The sequence below is a fragment of the Naegleria gruberi genome (genome assembly GCF_000004985.1).
Source record: "Naegleria gruberi genomic scaffold NAEGRscaffold_24, whole genome shotgun sequence".
Taxonomy (NCBI): Eukaryota; Heterolobosea; class Eutetramitea; order Acrasida; family Naegleriidae; genus Naegleria; species Naegleria gruberi.
Window position 1 is genome coordinate 4,855 of NW_003163303.1, and position 17,357 is coordinate 22,211.

The window sequence follows — 17,357 nt, forward strand, 5'->3', positions numbered from 1 at the left end:
CTGGTCTAAGCGCAAAAGAATACCTAAGAATGTGGCCCTAGAAGTCTACAAAGCACTAGCTATTTATTTGGAAAATTGCTACAAGAACTCAGTGTGGTACAACCGTCCCAATGCAGGCTTCACTATTAACAGGAAATACCTCTCTGCCTACCACAGGCAGGCTCAGTCTAACCAACCACTTAGCGTCAACCCATAACACTTAAACGCTGAACCGAAACTTACTGGTTGTAGACCTCGTCTCTCAGGTCTTTACGATACAAGAGACGTTAATAAAATCACAATTTACTTTTGCAGGTTCTACCACTTCTTGATTACTAGCAAGCTTCAACTCCATTTCACTTAGTCTTGAAAGAAGTACATCCATGTTCGCAATATTCCTTCTTGATTTGACTCTAGCTGTACCATTATTCCTGCAAGACTCAACATCTTCCGACTCAGATGAAGAAGGAGAGGATGACGAGGAGTCGGTTCTTCTAGAGTGATTCAGAGGAATACTCTGGCTTGTGCTTCCCGAGTCTGAATGATGATGTCTACCAAATTGTCAACTGACCTATCAGAAGGTAGTTGAATGCCCATTGATTCAATGAGTTCCTCTAATTGATCAATAGAGCACTCTGATAATTCATTTCTTGATTTAAAATACATCTTTCGGAATTAATTTGAGACTTCAAGGTATAAATGGGAAGTAGAATCAACAAGTGTTAAAACCATCTTTTATTACACAAAACAAAAGAAATATCCAATTGTCACAATTGAACAATACAATAGATTGAAACTTTTCCAAATTACCATTTGAATCGGGAAGTGATGATGATTTTAGTGAACAATATTAAATTTCACTAAAATATTAATATTATCAGATTTCCACAAATATTACTATTATAATGATGATAAATAACAATGATGATGGTTGGTAGTAGTTCCGATGTGATGGAACACGGTAGTATCTGGAATTGAAAAAAATGACTCAAGTCTCTAAAGGTTTGTGTAATGATCAAAGTTTGCTAATAATTGTAATAGAAATATTTTCTGATGATGTAATTTATGAAATTATTTCCTATTTATGTGATGATTGGAAATTCGTATTATTAAATTGCGTAATGGTAACAAAACAATGGTTGAACGTCATCCGAGATCGATCCGAGCTTTCAATGATGGCGAATAATCATTTGGTCAATCAAGTAAATAATGAATTTTTGGATTGTTTTGTATCAATAACATTTGCACGCAATATTTTAAATGACAATTGGTTTAACATGTTAGGACGTATGACTCAATTGACCACTTTGGAAATTGGAAATAATCTAATTGATGACAATATGGTTAAATTAATTAGTGAAATGAAACAGTTGACAGGCCTTGATTTGGAAATCAATCAAATCTTCAATGAAGGAGCCAAATCCATCAGTGAATTAAGAAATTTGACCTACCTTAACATTGGTAATAATCCCATCAATGATGAAGGTATAGAATCAATTAGTCAATTAGACAATCTTACTGATCTAACAGTTAGCAGCTTGCGAATTACATCAAAATCTGCAAAATTTATTTCAAAATTGAATAATTTAACACTCCTAAATATTGCTTACAATAATATTGGAGATGAAGGAGCCAAATTTATAAGTGAAATCAAATCATTGAAAATTCTGGATATTTCGTTAAATGGAATTAGTCCTATTGGCGCCAAGTCAATTAGTGAATTGGATCAATTGACTGTACTTTACATTAGTCAAAATTTTAGTATTGGTGATGAAGGAGCAAGGATGATTAGTGAAATGAAACAATTGAATGAACTTTATATCCAAGATTGTTTCATTGGTAATGCTGGTGCCATCTCAATCAGTAGAATGGATAAATTAACACACCTAGATATTTCAGAAAATGAAATTCAGATTGAAGGGGAGTCAGTCATTCGTGATATGAAACACTTGTCTTATCTTTCAATTGAAGGTCAATGTTTATATGGTTGATTCATCTTGTTGTGTAGAATTGTCACCAATTTCTGTTATATTCAATTTCATTATTAGAGGCGCTATGAGAATAAATTTAATTCATTAGGTTTCTCTGAAACACATCACCTTAAATAATAATCCTTCTCTAACCAGTTTCTTCTTACAACAAGCAATACTAATGATATTTAATTCACAAATTACTGAAATGGAATTTGTCTAGAGATTAGTGACAAATCGTAGTTAACAAGGCAACAATAAGCTCTGTTCACATTTTTGTAATAATTTATTGAAAATAAATGAAAACCTAAAACAACGTTTTACCAAATATATGTGACTTGCGATTGCTGACATTAACCAATCACCTTGAAACATTAATAAATTGTTAACAGTATTATTGTTGAAGTACCTTAGCAATTATTTTGTGAAATCTTGAAGATTTTGATATTATCATTTACTAGATTATCTTGAGAATTATCCAGAGAGGTTATTTGTTTCATGGTATGAGGCATTATTATGAACAGATAAGTCAAGTTTAGGAAAAGGAAACGGAAATTTGTTTTATCATACAATACTAGACATGGCTTTGGTGGTTCAAATTTGTTTTATTGGTAGGTTTAGATTTTAGTGGGTAAAATAGGAAAGAGTTTGGTAGAATTAAAGAGCTGGAATTTTCCTAGATCTCAACTTTTCAATTAATGATAATATTGCAGGGAATATTACCAATACGTTAAACAATAAAATACCTTGTCCTAAAATAATAATATCGAAAAAGTACTTTTTCACAATCTTGATATCATGAAATGCAAGAGGCAGAATGCTGACCACAGTTGACAAGGAACAAATCAATAAAGGAATAGTCAAGAGTGTATATGCCTTCTTTACACTCTTTGTTAGAATAAATGCCTTTGTAATCTGGAATAGATATTCTGAAAATAATCCAATTTGAAGTGTGAAATTCATAATTGATAATCCATTAATAGGAATTCTTAATAATCTCAATCCAGCAACTAGTTCAATTAAAGTTATCAAAGTTAAAAAACAAGTAATGATGGAGCAAATTAAAATATTAATGAAAAGAGAAAGCTTTCCATTTTTCAGAATTGGAATCTCAAAAATTGATGTTACAAAAACAGAGACAATGGCAACTGACAGAATGGCAAGTGTACAAATAATACCAACATTGAATGGATCACTGGCAAATGATTCGAATATTAAATCCATGTCATTCACAATGAATGAGTTCTTGGTTGGTTTCAGTCCTGTCTCTGGATAATCAATGGACAATTTTTTCATAAATTCCAAATTTTGCTTTTCAATAACAGCTGTCACTTCTGAATTCAAAAAATTCTTATTCGAAAAAACAATTCTGGCAGCTGTCATATTATTCGAAACTTGCTTTGAAATAACAAAGCTTGCCAAATTACTAAATAATGTGTGATGAGTGAATTCATCCATCCAAGAGTTGAACTTTTGTGGAGGAACCTTAAATCTGTTAGCTCTAAACTCTTCTGAATGAGAACTCATAAAAAATATCCAAGTTTTAAAGTAAGAAAACCAATTGATTTGAGCTTTCATAAATGTTGGGGGAGATTCATAAACGTTTTCCAATAAATTCGCCATAGAGGGTGATGCAAAGTCAATCCTATCATTTGTAGAATTTTCCGTATTGTACATGACAAGATAACCTGGATATTCCAAATCTCCATAATGTGAATTGTAATGATGTAAGAATGAAGTCAACTGAGATGACTTGGCATATAGATCTGTCATGGTGAATGGTTCCTCTCCTATTGAGGCAATAATTGTAATTGAGCCAACAATTCCACAAATAGCCAATAAAATCAAGATTACATGAACTATTGGATATTTTGGTTTGTTGAATGCATAATCGAATATTTTGTAAATTATTCTATCGACTCGATATTTAGGGAGGTCATCTTTCTGTGATTCTGGTTGCTGTTCTACATTTTCAGTAACTTGCATTTCATCTAATTGAGTAAATTGAATTGTTGGTTCCTCTTCTGTTTCTTTTTGAGCTGAGTTCTGGTTAACTGAACTTTCCATTTCTTCTTCATCAATTTCATTACCTTCTTGAATATTATCTTCTGCATTGTCCAAGTTCATAGAGTCAGTACTTGGAACTGGAACAAATAATTCCTGTCGTTTCGAATTAAACTTGAATTCCAAAACCAGTAGAGGAGTAATTCCAAAGATTGCTGTAAAGAAGAGGAAAATAACTGAAACCATAGTTTGCCAAGCAACACTAAACAAACATAATGAGAACCTCCATTTCACAGAGAAACTTACCTAATTGCCATTATTATTGGATGTTTCATTACTATAACAACGAACATTAAAATACAGCACATCACAATGAGTGTGAAAATTAATGCAGAGATGACTTCTCTATAGTATCTACCAGAATTTTTAACAAACTTTTCATATAATGTTTCATTCTCACTTTCATTGGTCAACTCTGACAAACCTTCTCTATATCTATTAAAATAGGTCTGTAAAATGAATAAACCATCTGATCCAATACCAACCAGAAATAGTGGTAAAGCCTGTGCACTGAGTGGATTCAAATTATATCCAAATATTAAATGAACAATTCCAAAAGATGAAAAGATATCCATCACAATCAAAATAATACTCAAAAAACCAATTAATATTCTCAAAATGATCGAATCTTTCGAATCTCCTCTCATCAGTACAAGTGTAGTCACCACCATAACAAGAGTAATTGAAAAACTAATCAGAAACATTGGACCAACACTCACAAATGTATCTGTAATATCTTGTGTTAATGAATATTGAGAATTATAATATAAGGTTACATTTCCTGGAGAAACATATTCCACATTCTCATTCAATTTCTCAAATTTGTTCAATTCTTTTCTTGTTCTTTCCATTAAATTGGAAAATTCCTTTTCCCAAGCTGTAATTTCATTTTCATGATCTGAAAGTAAAATTGCATAATATTTAAGAGCTTTAGCCTTTAAAATTGTTGTCTTGATAGGATTCCACTCAACTGATCCTAAAATTGATTCAGACTCCAATAAATCTCCACTTGACAATCGTTTAGGAATGGACAAGGTTTTGTGGATATTCGAATCTTTCATTAATTTATCCTTATTGAAATCCCAAAATGACATAATATCAAGAGTCATACATCCACTAGAATCCATTCTCAAGCAAATATCTTCAAAAAACACATTCTTCCCATCAAATGTCGTTGAATTTAATTGATTGACTTGATTAATTATTTGATGAAAATATAAAATTGTATCTTTTGATATAATATCCATTGTTTGATTATTAACTTCACTCACAGTTAAAATAATGCTCACTGCTCTCATATATATTTAGGAAACAATAAATTCATTTCGTCTCGTTTCAACTTGGCATTAGAATGTGAATGTGTTAAAAGTTTAAAAGGATCCGAATCAATTTTTAATTTCCAAACACTCAATCCACAACTCGCCAACAAAATCACCAAACAAACACAAAAACTAATTATTGGATATTTAGCAGGAAGTGTCAACATCATTTTTTCAGTGTCAACAATCATGTGGAAGGATGAACCTGAATGCTTCAACAACACACTTGTGTATGCACCTTTCATTTAAACATAGAGACCAAAATCTCATCCATGCTTTCCACTTTAGTTTAGTTTAGCCGTTGTCGCTTTATTGTAAACTTTAAAAAGGCAAGTTAAAAACAAGAAGAAACTTAAAAGACCAAAAATGGTTTCCACCATCTTCATGAAAATAGGATACCAACTCAACATGGTTCTTTCCTGTTATTATACAGTTAAAAATCACCGAAAACCTGGGAGAACCTTTTTAACTGTTGATGCCCTTCACGTTTCTTGTAACCAAGTTGCTGAAGAGTTTTAAACATTCACAAAAAAAATGAAATTATTACATTGCTTGACATTTGTCATTCTTGTGGTGACATTGGTGTGTTCATCTCACCAACGTGAAATTATTTCACTCTCATGTAGGTTTTGGTAGACTTTAATTTTTATTAACATGTCATGTTTAATATTTTTATATATTAATTTGCATCTGTCACTAATCAGGCAATGGTTACATGCGTCTTTTGAAAGGATCTCTTCTAGAATCCAACATTAACATTGGTTTGGCCTATTCTGCTACTAATTATGCCATCGAACAAGCAAGATTAAGAGTTAATCAATGTCGTTGTCCATCAATTACTGAACGAAACTTCCAAAGACAATATGTTCCAGGTGTCGAAGGATTTTTATGGAATTCCATGAAGGGAAGAGCTGCTCTTGATACTTCATGTCCTGCACAATCTGATGCTCCTAATAACTGGATGCAAATGTCCAATTCTAAATATTTCGCACAAATTTCAAGTTGTAATTTGAATGATGTTTCGAATGGTTCTCCATGTTTATTCTCACTTGCTCTTGGAAGTACTCAAATTCAAGTTGCTTTGGCTTCTTGTCCATCTGAAACAAGTGGAAATCGTGCAACTTTTTCAATTCCACAACGTTTACCATATATTGCAATTCATTGTAAAGGTGATGATTGTGATAAGATTGGTTATCCTTGTCAACAAGATTCTGATTGTGGTGGAAATAGTTTAACTTGTTGGGATGTTCCAAATAATGCTGGATATGGCTCAAATTTCCAATTTGGTTTTGGTTTCTTTTTTGCTGGAATTTATAATCAATTCCAAACTTGTAAATCTCCAGAACAATTAATTGATTCATTGATGAAGACAATGTTGGCCAATCATTGGAGTCAAACTTCAACAAAGACCTATACTTCAATCAAGATGTGTGGTCCAAAGTTGGCACCAATTTTGAGTCCTGGAGCTAATGTACAAGCTACTTGTACTGCAAAGGTAGTTTCCAGAACTTTATCCGAATCTCAAGAGACTCAACAAACTGCTGTAGTTCCAATGAGTGCTGATGTTGCTGCTCCTACTTCTGTTGTTACTGAAATTGCCATTCCACAAGCAAAGAGAACTGTTTCATCAGTCCAAGATTCTGTTTATTATTGTGGTGGTGTTGATTCCACATCTGCCTCTGTTTGTAGTGGAAATGGTTATTGTTCCCTCGTTGCTGGTAACATTGGTGTCTGTAAATGTAATTATGGTTATGCTGGTTCTTTGTGTTCTCAAGCAATTATGTGTGGTTCTTACAATTCTACTAATCCATCAGTTTGTAATGGACGTGGTTCTTGTCACACTATTGCTTATAATCCATTGAGTTATTGTTCATGTACTAAAGGATATACTGGAGCTCAATGTGAATATTCAGTCAGTTGTCCTAGTTGTCAAAATGGTGGTGTATGTGTCGCATCCTCAGGTGTTGTTGGTAAATGTCAATGTACTGGAACCAAATTTACTGGTGAGCTCTGTGAAAAACCTGTCACTTGTAATGGTATTGCTGCTACTAGCCCAGATGTCTGTTCTGGACATGGTTCTTGTGTTTTTGCCACTCCAAACTTTGAAGATGCTGCTACCACCTCCACTGAAGGTGTCTGTGTGTGTTATTATGATTATATTGGTCCAAGTTGTAATACCACAACATATAATCGTACATGTACCATTTCCTTGTCAAGTGTCTCTTCATGGGATGGTATTTTAGCTGATGGTTCAAATATTGTTGCTTCTGAAAAGAGAACTGCCTCAATCTCAGTTCCTGTTGATCCATTGTTCCCATCTTATGATACAAACAAGTATACTCTCATGTTGAAATATGATTGTAATGGAGTTTTGCAATTTGGTCCAAATTTGATGACAATTTACTCACCAAATATTAATTACGGATCTACCACAATCGAAACTGTTGTTAATTCCATCTTTTCATGCAATAATGGATGGACAAGTGAATTGAGAAGAGTTTTGGTTCAACCTTACAATGCTAAAGCTTGGTTGGCTTTACTTTCTTCCAATTCTAATACTTTCTCTGCTGGTTCTTGGACTATTTCACCAATGCAAAGAATTATTTCACTCCTTTCATTGAGTACTTTGAACGTTCAAATGCCATCCACTTGTACCTATTCAGATTATGAAACCAAAGGTTGTAGATTCACCTATACTAATCTCTTCTCATTATTGGACAGTCAAATTAAAATCCACGTCCACACCTCTCGTTGTACAAACAATCCAGAAGGCATTCCAAACTTCTACCTCTTCTGTGAAGGTAATCTCTGTAAGCAATTATTGAATGCTCAAACATGTTCATCAGATGCTGATTGTGGAGATAACATTAAGTGTACTAATCCATTGAGTGATAATAATCTCAACGCCAACTTGTTGGATATTCTCTTCTTGGGTAATAGTAATGCTGGATGTGTCAATAATAATAATGAAACATTCTATAGACAAATTGGAGATGCTATGGATTATTCTATGGGAAGAACCAAAAAGTCCACAAATGATTTCAAGATTTGTTTCCCAAATGTCAATACAGTTTCTAATACTGCCAAGAATTGGGCTGATGCTTCTTATTCCATTTCTGCTGGAACTATTACCTTGAAGGGATTGTTTGCATATGATGGTCCTTCACCAAGTTCTGTTGCTCCACCAACTGCCTTGAAGGTTTCAGATGTCACTGCTGCAGGTGCCACTTTCTCATGGACTGCTTCAGTAACTGCCGCAAGCTCAATAACTTATTCTTTGGTAATTAGAGATGCTGTTGGAACTCAAGTTGCTTCAGTTTCATCTATTTCTGGTACTAGCTATGTTCTTTCATCTGGTCTCTCACCAGTGACAACTTATACCGCCTATTTGACTGCTGTCATTCCAGCTAGTGGCTCAACTGCTGCTCAAGAATCTTCTGCTGTCTCTATTGAAGTTTCTACTACTGCTGGTTCATCAGGTGGTTCTAATAGAGTTCCAGGAGGTGTTGGTTCAATTACAATTGTTGTCAAGATTGCTAGTCCAATTCCAAAGGGTGGCTCAATTACCCTCAGTTTACCAAATGGATATGTTGTCTCAATTGTTCAAAAGAGAGCAATTATGGCTTCAACAATTACTGTTACAGATGCTAGTGGAAGTGAAATTACTATTAGTAATGTTAATGTCAATGGCAACACCATCTCAGGAGCTGTGAGCTCTCAAGTTTCTGTTGGAAAGGTTTCTATTGCTTTAGGTTCTGTTAAAAATCCAGATACTGCCTCCACTTCAGCTTCATTTGGAAGTATTTCAACTGCAGATGCTTCAGGAAATGTGATTGAAAAGGTTACCATTTCATTACCACCAGTCAATTTTGCCACTGTTTCAGGATCTTTCATGATTAATTGTTCCTTGTTGATTATTTCAATTTTGGCTGCATTCTTAATGATGCTTTAATCAAATGAAAATAAATCATAAATTTATTCGTCATCTTCCTCTTCACTCACATCATCAACTAAACCCTCCAATTCACTCTCTGCATCGAAATCATCTGGTAAAAAACCAAAATTTGATAACCATTTAGTAAACCATCTAACACCATTATTGGATTCTCCAACATATTCAGCTAGTGTTGATAAATTAGTCCTATTCACAACACTGTCAGAAATTATTTCCAACATGTTCTGCTGCTCATCATTTGAGGATATTAGAGATGGAATTAGTACAGAAAGAGTGAGATCAAAATCATACGTTGTTGGATCATCAGTTGAATATTCAGTCCAACGAGAATTGCCACTTGCTGAAATTTCAAATTTAAAGAATTTGGGTTTCTTTGGAACAAAGTATAATCCCTCAATCAACTCAGTATCCAAATAGTAATGCGAAATATATTCCCTAATATTGTGGTAAGTTTTGTTATTTGAAGTTTCTATACGTGGGTTTTTGGTAATGATATTGAAATCTTTTGAATGGTGAACGAGATCTTTTTTCGAAAAGTTGTAAGATTCATCATCAGAACAATAATCAAACTGTACTGCTTTTGGTTGTCTATTTAGGGATCTAATCTTTAAAAATTCAATATCATCCTCATCCAATTCATCATTTTCAATTTTTAAATGTTCCAATGCAAGTTTCCACAAAACAGTTAAATTGTGAATACTCCCATTCCAAGTTTTACAACAATTTCGTGGTCCTTGTGCAATTCTTTCCAATGGATCCAAATACATTAAAATATGAAGAATAATTTCGTCCGGAATATTCGATAATAAATCAAGAATTATTCTTCCGCGAACCTTGTGGCAATGTTTAATCAGAGTTGCAATTTCTAAACAGGATAAACTTTCCACTTGTTCACAAAATTTAGTTATTTTGTTTGGAGGTGAAGAATCTTCATCATTAGAAGAATTTACTCGTTTCATTTTTTTTCTATTAGATTTTTCACATATCTACTACATAATCTCAATTCTCTAAATCAATGAATCGAATATTATTAGTTATTTCTTCATTCACCTGTATGCCTGACCAATCCATCACCAACCAATGATGTACCTTCAGTGATTTCATTCATTTCCTCATCAAACTTTGTTGCTTCAATAACTTCAGTATCAATTGGATTGACATGATACTTATCCTTCAAAAGATATGTTTTACATAGTCCTTTTCCTTTCACTTCCACCATTCTTTCTTCAAATTCCATACCTAAATCATAAACTCTTTCATAGGTAGATCTGGAAATATGAATTCTTCCAGGTAATGAAGTTGATTCCATTCTTGAGGCAAAATTAATAGTATCTCCCCATAAATCCTGTTTGTTGAAATCAATAATATTGAAAGGAAGTTCAACTTACGTAAGCAAACTTTTTCTTACCCAAAACTCCAGCAATAACACTTCCAGTATTTAAACCAATTCTAATATTGACCTTCTTATTGTTTTCTTCGTTATATTTGTGAATTACAGAGAGAGTATCAATGGAGAAACGAAGAGAACGTTCTGGGTGATCTGATTGAGGATAATTATGAAGACCTCCCACACAAAAATATCTTTGTATGGCAATTGCAGTTAGTGAACTCAATTTTGATAAAAGACAACTTACGCATCCCCAATTGTTTTAATCTTTTCCAAATGATAAATCTCTGTCAAATCATCAAATGCATTCACAATAGCTCCTAGCATTTTGATGAGCTCACTTGGGTTCATTCCACTACTCAATTGAGTGAAACCAACCCTTTAACATTTGTTATTAAAAAGAAATTCAACTACAAACTTACATATCCGAAAAGAAACAAGTAATATCTTGGAATTTTTCTGCAATTTCAGTTTCGCCTGATTTCAATTTGATGGCAACTGCTTCTGGAAGGATATTCCTAAGTAATATATCTGAATTCTTCTTTTCTTCATTGAGAAGATTATTCTGTTTCTTCTCCATAGTTATATCTTTGAAAAATCCAACAATAATTGTCTTTTTATCCTCATTCCTGGTAACAAACAGATTGAGGGAAGCTGGGAATCTTGTTTGATTTTTTCTTACACAATCTACTTCATATAGCTCACCTCCTTGTGATTCCAAATACTTGTTTCTGTTATCTATGAATTGTTTCAACGCAGTTTCATGAGATGAGTCAAACAAATGTTGCATAGGTAATCCCATAACTTCAGACGGGTTCTTGGAGAACATCTTTTGAGCTGCATTGTTGAATAATAGGATTTCTGATTTTTCATTTGCTATGAAAGCTCCATCAATCATTGATTGTAGAATATTACTAACTGCATCTGAACCTTTAACTGCAGAATTTGATTTCTTGAAATTCCACATGGGAATAGTTTTGTAAAATACAAAGTTTTTAAACTCTTCATTAGATTCTATCCACTCTGATGGGACATATGCAAGGAAGGATCTAAGGATAGTCATCTCATTGTCAAACTCTGTTATGCATCTATAGAAGTACCATCCCAGTACTAGCATAGAAATTATAGTTATGCATAATACAATTATTGAGAGAGTTCTATTTGGGCTTTCAGTATATTTTACTATCAAATCTAAAAAGTGATTGATTCTAGTTGTAACAAAGTCATTCAAGTTGTAAAGATACAAAACATCATAAAATCTTTCAATGGTTTTCTTAGCATTTAGAGGATTGAATAAGTTCTCTGTGGCTTCTGCAGCTTTAACACAGAAAAACGTGATTAAATCAATGAGGCTTGTACAATTATTCATGTGCTCAGTAGTATTACAATTTGAACCAATTAACATTTCATCTATTTCATCAAAAATTCCTATTAGCTTGTCAGTATTATTTGATCCATATACTATTTGATTGTAACTTGAATGTAATATTTGCACGTGATCTCTATTTTCTAATCTGTATTGATCAGCAAGTGCACTAGTGACAACAGCTGGATGATTAACAGCTTTTCCAAGAGGTAGTACCTTATATGAAAATATTTCATTCAATCTTTGAGTCATTCTATTAGAAACTCTCACCATGTAACTGGCTAAATCAATGTTGAACATTGCTTGCTCTGCTTTGTCAGTATTATCTGAAAATTCATAATAAAACAAAACGATGGAAACTATTATCAAGACGCATATGATTAATCCAACAATTAAGGTCTTATTCTTTTCATTAGGCATTAACTGTTTGTCAAATTTTTTCATCTCATCATGTTTGGATTGCTTTTCCAAATCCTGATAAATGAAACCAGGAATGTCTTTTGGCAATTTTTTGAACATGGAGAGTACAATAGAAAATATCTCCATTTCAATTCTTGATATTATTAAGAATGTCAAAAAAATTCCCAGTACAGAAATACCAATGCCAATAACAATATTGAGTAAGAGATTTCTAGTTTCATCGATAAAGGTCTTTTGGCTAACTTGCATCGATTTACAAAATGCTAAGAAAGCATCAGCACCTGTTCTTCTATTTTGATAAATATACATAAACTCATAACTACAATATTAATATTATAAATTTGAATTCTTCTTACCTCGTTACAACTTCATAAAATTTCATCTTTCCATTCATAACTGAATTTTCAATGTGTTCCAAAATGACGGAGTTTACTTCTCTTGTAGAAGCATATCTTTTAAAAATGTTAGTAAACTCTTTCCTTATTCCTGTATCGTTAGGGAGTGGAATATTGATAAGCTTATCTTCTATTGTAAAATCAGTAAACATTCCAGGTGTAAATACGCCTGAATTGGAGTTCTCCTCCAACTTTCTTAACGCTTCTCTCTTTAGTTCAATCTTTTCCATAAAGGTGCTGTTGAACAATTGTATATTATCGTATTCTGTTGTATTAACCAATGGAAATGGACTTTTTAAATCATCATAAAACTCCCAAACTATCTGAGCCATTCTCAAATTTCTAAATAAACCACCATAAGTACTCTGGATATAACATGAATCCTTAATAAGAGGAGATTTTGACAATAATGTTTGATAATAATTAGTTAATGCAAAACAAACAACCACCGTAGCAATACATAAGGAGAACATGAAAGCATAAGCAATTGTTCTTATTTTGGATTGGTAAGGAGAGCTGAGAGCATTTCGCAAAGCTTCTTCCTTTTTGTTCTCTGAGAGATTTTCTATTCCTTCAAAATCTTGTTTGCTTGTGAGAATTTCATCATCATCTTCTCTGAAGGCCTTTCTATCAACAGGGTAGATTCTCAAACTTGACCTTAAATTTCGTTTCAAGTTAGGTTGTTTGTAATGCTTTGATTCCTCTTCTTCTAGAACTGTCGCTTCTTCAAACAGTTGACTTGATAAGTTCTTGTCCAACTTGATGGATTCCACATATTTAGCATAGTGCCGTATAACAGTTTTATCATGTGGGAAATTCTTCATCAAGATTCCGAAATTTTCATCACAATACCTAGTTAATTTTGCTGAAAGAGAGTTTAAATTGGCTAGCTTTGATGTATTTGGCCTTTCAATAGTAAGCTCTTTCCAGAATGCTTTATGAGCAATTTTGAGCTCCTCTTGTTTCTTTTCAAGAATAGAAATTGCATTCTTAATCTCTAATGTGTACCGACCTTGACATGACAAATTACTTTGATCTCTTTCAAATTGTTTCACTCTATAATGCATATTGAGAGTTTCCCAATAATTTCCTCCTAAACGAGATGCTTTCTTTAATAGATAAAGTGAAAAATTATACCTATTTGTATCATTCCATCTGTGTCCGATCATTATGGCTGAAGTTGTTATCAACTTGGGATCATTAAACTGTTTCTTTGTGGAAATTCCCTTAATAAATGAAACCACCAATTCAATATCTTGTGCGGAAGAGCAAAATCTCAAAAACAATTTCAGTTGTCTTAGAGAATTTTCTAATGAAAGATAGATTTCGGCCGATTCTTTCTCTGTAGAATAAGAATCTTGTCGAGAATAGGAATTCCTACTAGCCATATGGCCAACAACAGCAGATGGAGATTTCATTATTGACCGTATTCTTCTCATGATTGATCTAGTGTAAATTTCTCCAATCAATACACCAATAATGGAGAAGATAAGTGACAATCCAAGAACTATTCCGAAAAACATTGCAATTCCCATCATGTCTTCCATTTTAGAATTCACCAATGATGATACCAACACTCCAATGCTAGCACCAACTGAGCAAAGTGTACTTGCAAAATGGATAGTATTCTCAAATCTTCTGAAATAGGATAATGTATAAATTTGCACAACAGCCACAACCAATGAGAGAATCATGTGTACTATTGATCTGATGTATAAGTATTGTGGTGGTATTACAAACATGAATAGAATTCTGAATAAAGTAACAGAGAATGTCACCATCGTAGAGAGTGAATCTTCACATTGAAATGGAAGAGAGGTTTTGAGATCATTGATTGGCAAGATGAATGTATAAATTGCTGAAAAGCAACACAGCACAATCATGCCAACCAGACTAATTACTATCAGGACAATATTATTCGCTCCATAACACGTCTTGGAAGGAAATCTCATCAAGGTATAATCATTCAAATTACAATCAATAAAACTAGACATTACAAACATCATGAAAGGAGCCATCAATAACATTACAAATGAATAAATAATCATGTAAAAATCAAGCTTTTCCTTCTTCTCGGCAAAGAATGATCGGGTCTTGAGTACCATTAGGAAGGGCAATACCATCATCAAGACAATAAATAGAGCTATTAAGGCAATAAATAATTCATAGGGAGATCCTAGAGCATCAATAGACAATGTGAGCGGGAAATTTAAAACCCTAGCAACCCAACCTCCATAGAACCCAAATGGTGCTACAATCCGTGATGATAAGGTAGAAGCTGTATAATCATTAGAGTAGTAGGTTGATGAAAAATTAATAATCCATCCAATGAACATGTAATGTAAATGTAACCAACCAAACAAGACATAATAGCTCCAACCCTTCATATGTGTATCCGATACCTTTAAATTCACTAAATATTGCATCAAACTAGCATTGAAAATTCTCCTCAAATTAGATATCAATCCAGATTGTGAATCACTTGATGATAAGGAAGATGTGGATGAGCTAAATGATAACTGAGAGGCTGTATTTGAATCCAAGTTATTGTAGTTATTCAGGGTACCACCTATTGTTGTGGAACCATCATGCGTAACAGAGAACGACTCGTTCATTTTCTACGTTTTTTTTAAGCTCCTCCAATTTAATAAGGCTGGTGGTTCGTGTTTGGTGGTGAGAATCTATGATGCACTGTTTTTGGTTGTACAACATGACCGTATTGCCAAGAGCGAAAAGGCCTTTTAAAGATTGCTTTTGTATCACACTGGTGGTAATAATATTCATTTGCAACAATGTAAATGTGAATAATTTACCAAGAAATTGTTTTCAAGAGAACACGTTCCGAAGAATAGGATTAATATTCATGATGCTTGTTTAATTAATTTTTTGATAATAATTTATTATTACTTTACTATTTAATTACTTGACGAGTTTGAAAGGTGAGAACAATAAAAAATATTTTCAAACTCTTCATCAAAATCGTCTTCTTGTCAGTTGTGATTCACAGCAATACTTTATAGTTTTGAAAAACATTGAATACACAGCTTTCATATGGAAGCATCATGGTTGGATTTTAGAAGATTTTATCACCAATTACGGATTTTGGAAAGCAATTATTATATTTATAAAAACTTTTTGTGGATTCATGGCGTGAAACCTTCATTGAAAAGAGTAAACATCAAGAATACAACAATGAAGTGGGTATGTTCATGTTAATTCAAGAGGATGTTCAGCAATAGTTATTAATTTTATTTTCATTGTAATCAACAGCATGTAGAACAAAAACAACATCAATTCCTTGTTCTACACCATCAATTACATCACCCCAGAAAGTTCCAAAACTTTCCTTCAAGCAATAGTGAAGAGAGGGAGAAGATGAAAGTAAAATTAATAAACATCATATATTTGGTTTATTTTCGTCATATTATCCAAATTCTTTAAAAAATATTTAAACTTTATCACAAATACTATCATCATTCAATATGATTAATAAAACATATAATGGAATAACAACAACATGACCATTAAAACAGTATTAATAATTATTATAATTTATACTTCCACACCATATTGATGGAACTGTGAGGCTTTGGAATTTTACCAGCGAACGGCCTAATAACTTGTCCATTCTCATCCTTCATCTCAAATTCATCATAGATAATTTTACTCTTGGTTGCAAATCCCAACTTGTAAAAGACTCTCCTCGAATATTCACCCGAACACTCAACAAAGGCTTGCTCATAGCCTTGTGATTTACATTGCTCGAGATGGGCTTCTGCCAAGTGGACCATCAATCCCTTGGATGCATAGAAACCATAGGTTCCTGCAATACAGACATGAGCAATCTTTCCTACGTGTTCTGGTGTGATGAGTGTTTGAAGGTTGTGGGATAGAGAACCAGTTTCTTGTGGAGGATTGGAAAAGTACTTGTCTAGTAATTGTCCAAGTAATGCATCAATTACTCTATACTTGTTAACATCATAATTTGGACCGCTTAGCATACCCTTCACGAAATCTTCACTGTATACTGTGGCTACTACCATACCACTGTCTCTGTCTACAGCCACTGTTCCCAATCCTTGTTCACATGCAGTGCTTACCAAACTCTTTGCAAATGGATAGAAATCCATTGGTGAATAACCGAGAGCATTATTGACTGGTTCGCTCTGTGAGAAGGTTAAACTTGTGAGAATGGTTGCTTGTTCTGCATAGTCTGGAGTTAATGGCTTGATAACACATCGACTAATATTTGCCTTTTGGAATGAAGCATTGAGGGATAATGAACATTTAGAGAAGACTCCCTTGTATGAGGTTTTATGCAAGAATCTATTTGACACAAGAAGGTGTTTGAACATTTTTCTTGGGATTGAATTCATTCTCTCTGCCCTCATGTAAAATTATCAAATAGATGTTATTATTATGGTGACGGAGTCTATAGATTTTTTAAGGATAAGACAAAAGAATGGAAATTTTCTCACCTGAATTCATTTGAAATTGTCCAT

The 17,357-nt window shown here is 33.2% G+C and overlaps 5 protein-coding genes across 5 annotated transcripts; 2 read left to right on the forward strand and 3 right to left on the reverse strand.

Moving 5' to 3' along the window:
- Positions 1-1,100: 1,100 nt before the first annotated feature.
- NAEGRDRAFT_49051 (uncharacterized protein) lies at positions 1,101-1,970 on the forward strand (the record flags this gene model as incomplete). Its single annotated transcript, XM_002677020.1, has 1 exon — positions 1,101-1,970. One exon carries the CDS (start codon positions 1,101-1,103, stop codon positions 1,968-1,970), a length of 870 nt encoding a protein of 289 aa, XP_002677066.1.
- A 636-nt stretch (positions 1,971-2,606) lies between these two features.
- On the reverse strand, positions 2,607-5,260 carry NAEGRDRAFT_67529 (uncharacterized protein; the record flags this gene model as incomplete). Its single annotated transcript, XM_002677110.1, has 2 exons — positions 2,607-4,215; positions 4,260-5,260. 2 exons carry the CDS (start codon positions 5,258-5,260, stop codon positions 2,607-2,609), a joined length of 2,610 nt encoding a protein of 869 aa, XP_002677156.1.
- Positions 5,261-6,047: 787 nt separating this feature from the next.
- On the forward strand, positions 6,048-9,317 carry NAEGRDRAFT_58016 (uncharacterized protein; the record flags this gene model as incomplete). Its single annotated transcript, XM_002677021.1, has 2 exons — positions 6,048-7,464; positions 8,054-9,317. The coding sequence occupies 2 exons, from the start codon at positions 6,048-6,050 to the stop codon at positions 8,155-8,157; spliced, it is 1,521 nt and encodes a 506-aa protein (XP_002677067.1). The 3' UTR covers positions 8,158-9,317.
- A 1,012-nt stretch (positions 9,318-10,329) lies between these two features.
- Positions 10,330-15,470, reverse strand: NAEGRDRAFT_79715 (uncharacterized protein; the record flags this gene model as incomplete). Its single annotated transcript, XM_002677111.1, has 5 exons — positions 10,330-10,632; positions 10,676-10,868; positions 10,922-11,053; positions 11,097-12,749; positions 12,817-15,470. 5 exons carry the CDS (start codon positions 15,468-15,470, stop codon positions 10,330-10,332), a joined length of 4,935 nt encoding a protein of 1,644 aa, XP_002677157.1.
- Positions 15,471-16,400: 930 nt separating this feature from the next.
- NAEGRDRAFT_67532 (uncharacterized protein) lies at positions 16,401-17,210 on the reverse strand (the record flags this gene model as incomplete). Its single annotated transcript, XM_002677112.1, has 1 exon — positions 16,401-17,210. One exon carries the CDS (start codon positions 17,208-17,210, stop codon positions 16,401-16,403), a length of 810 nt encoding a protein of 269 aa, XP_002677158.1.
- Positions 17,211-17,357: the final 147 nt, after the last annotated feature.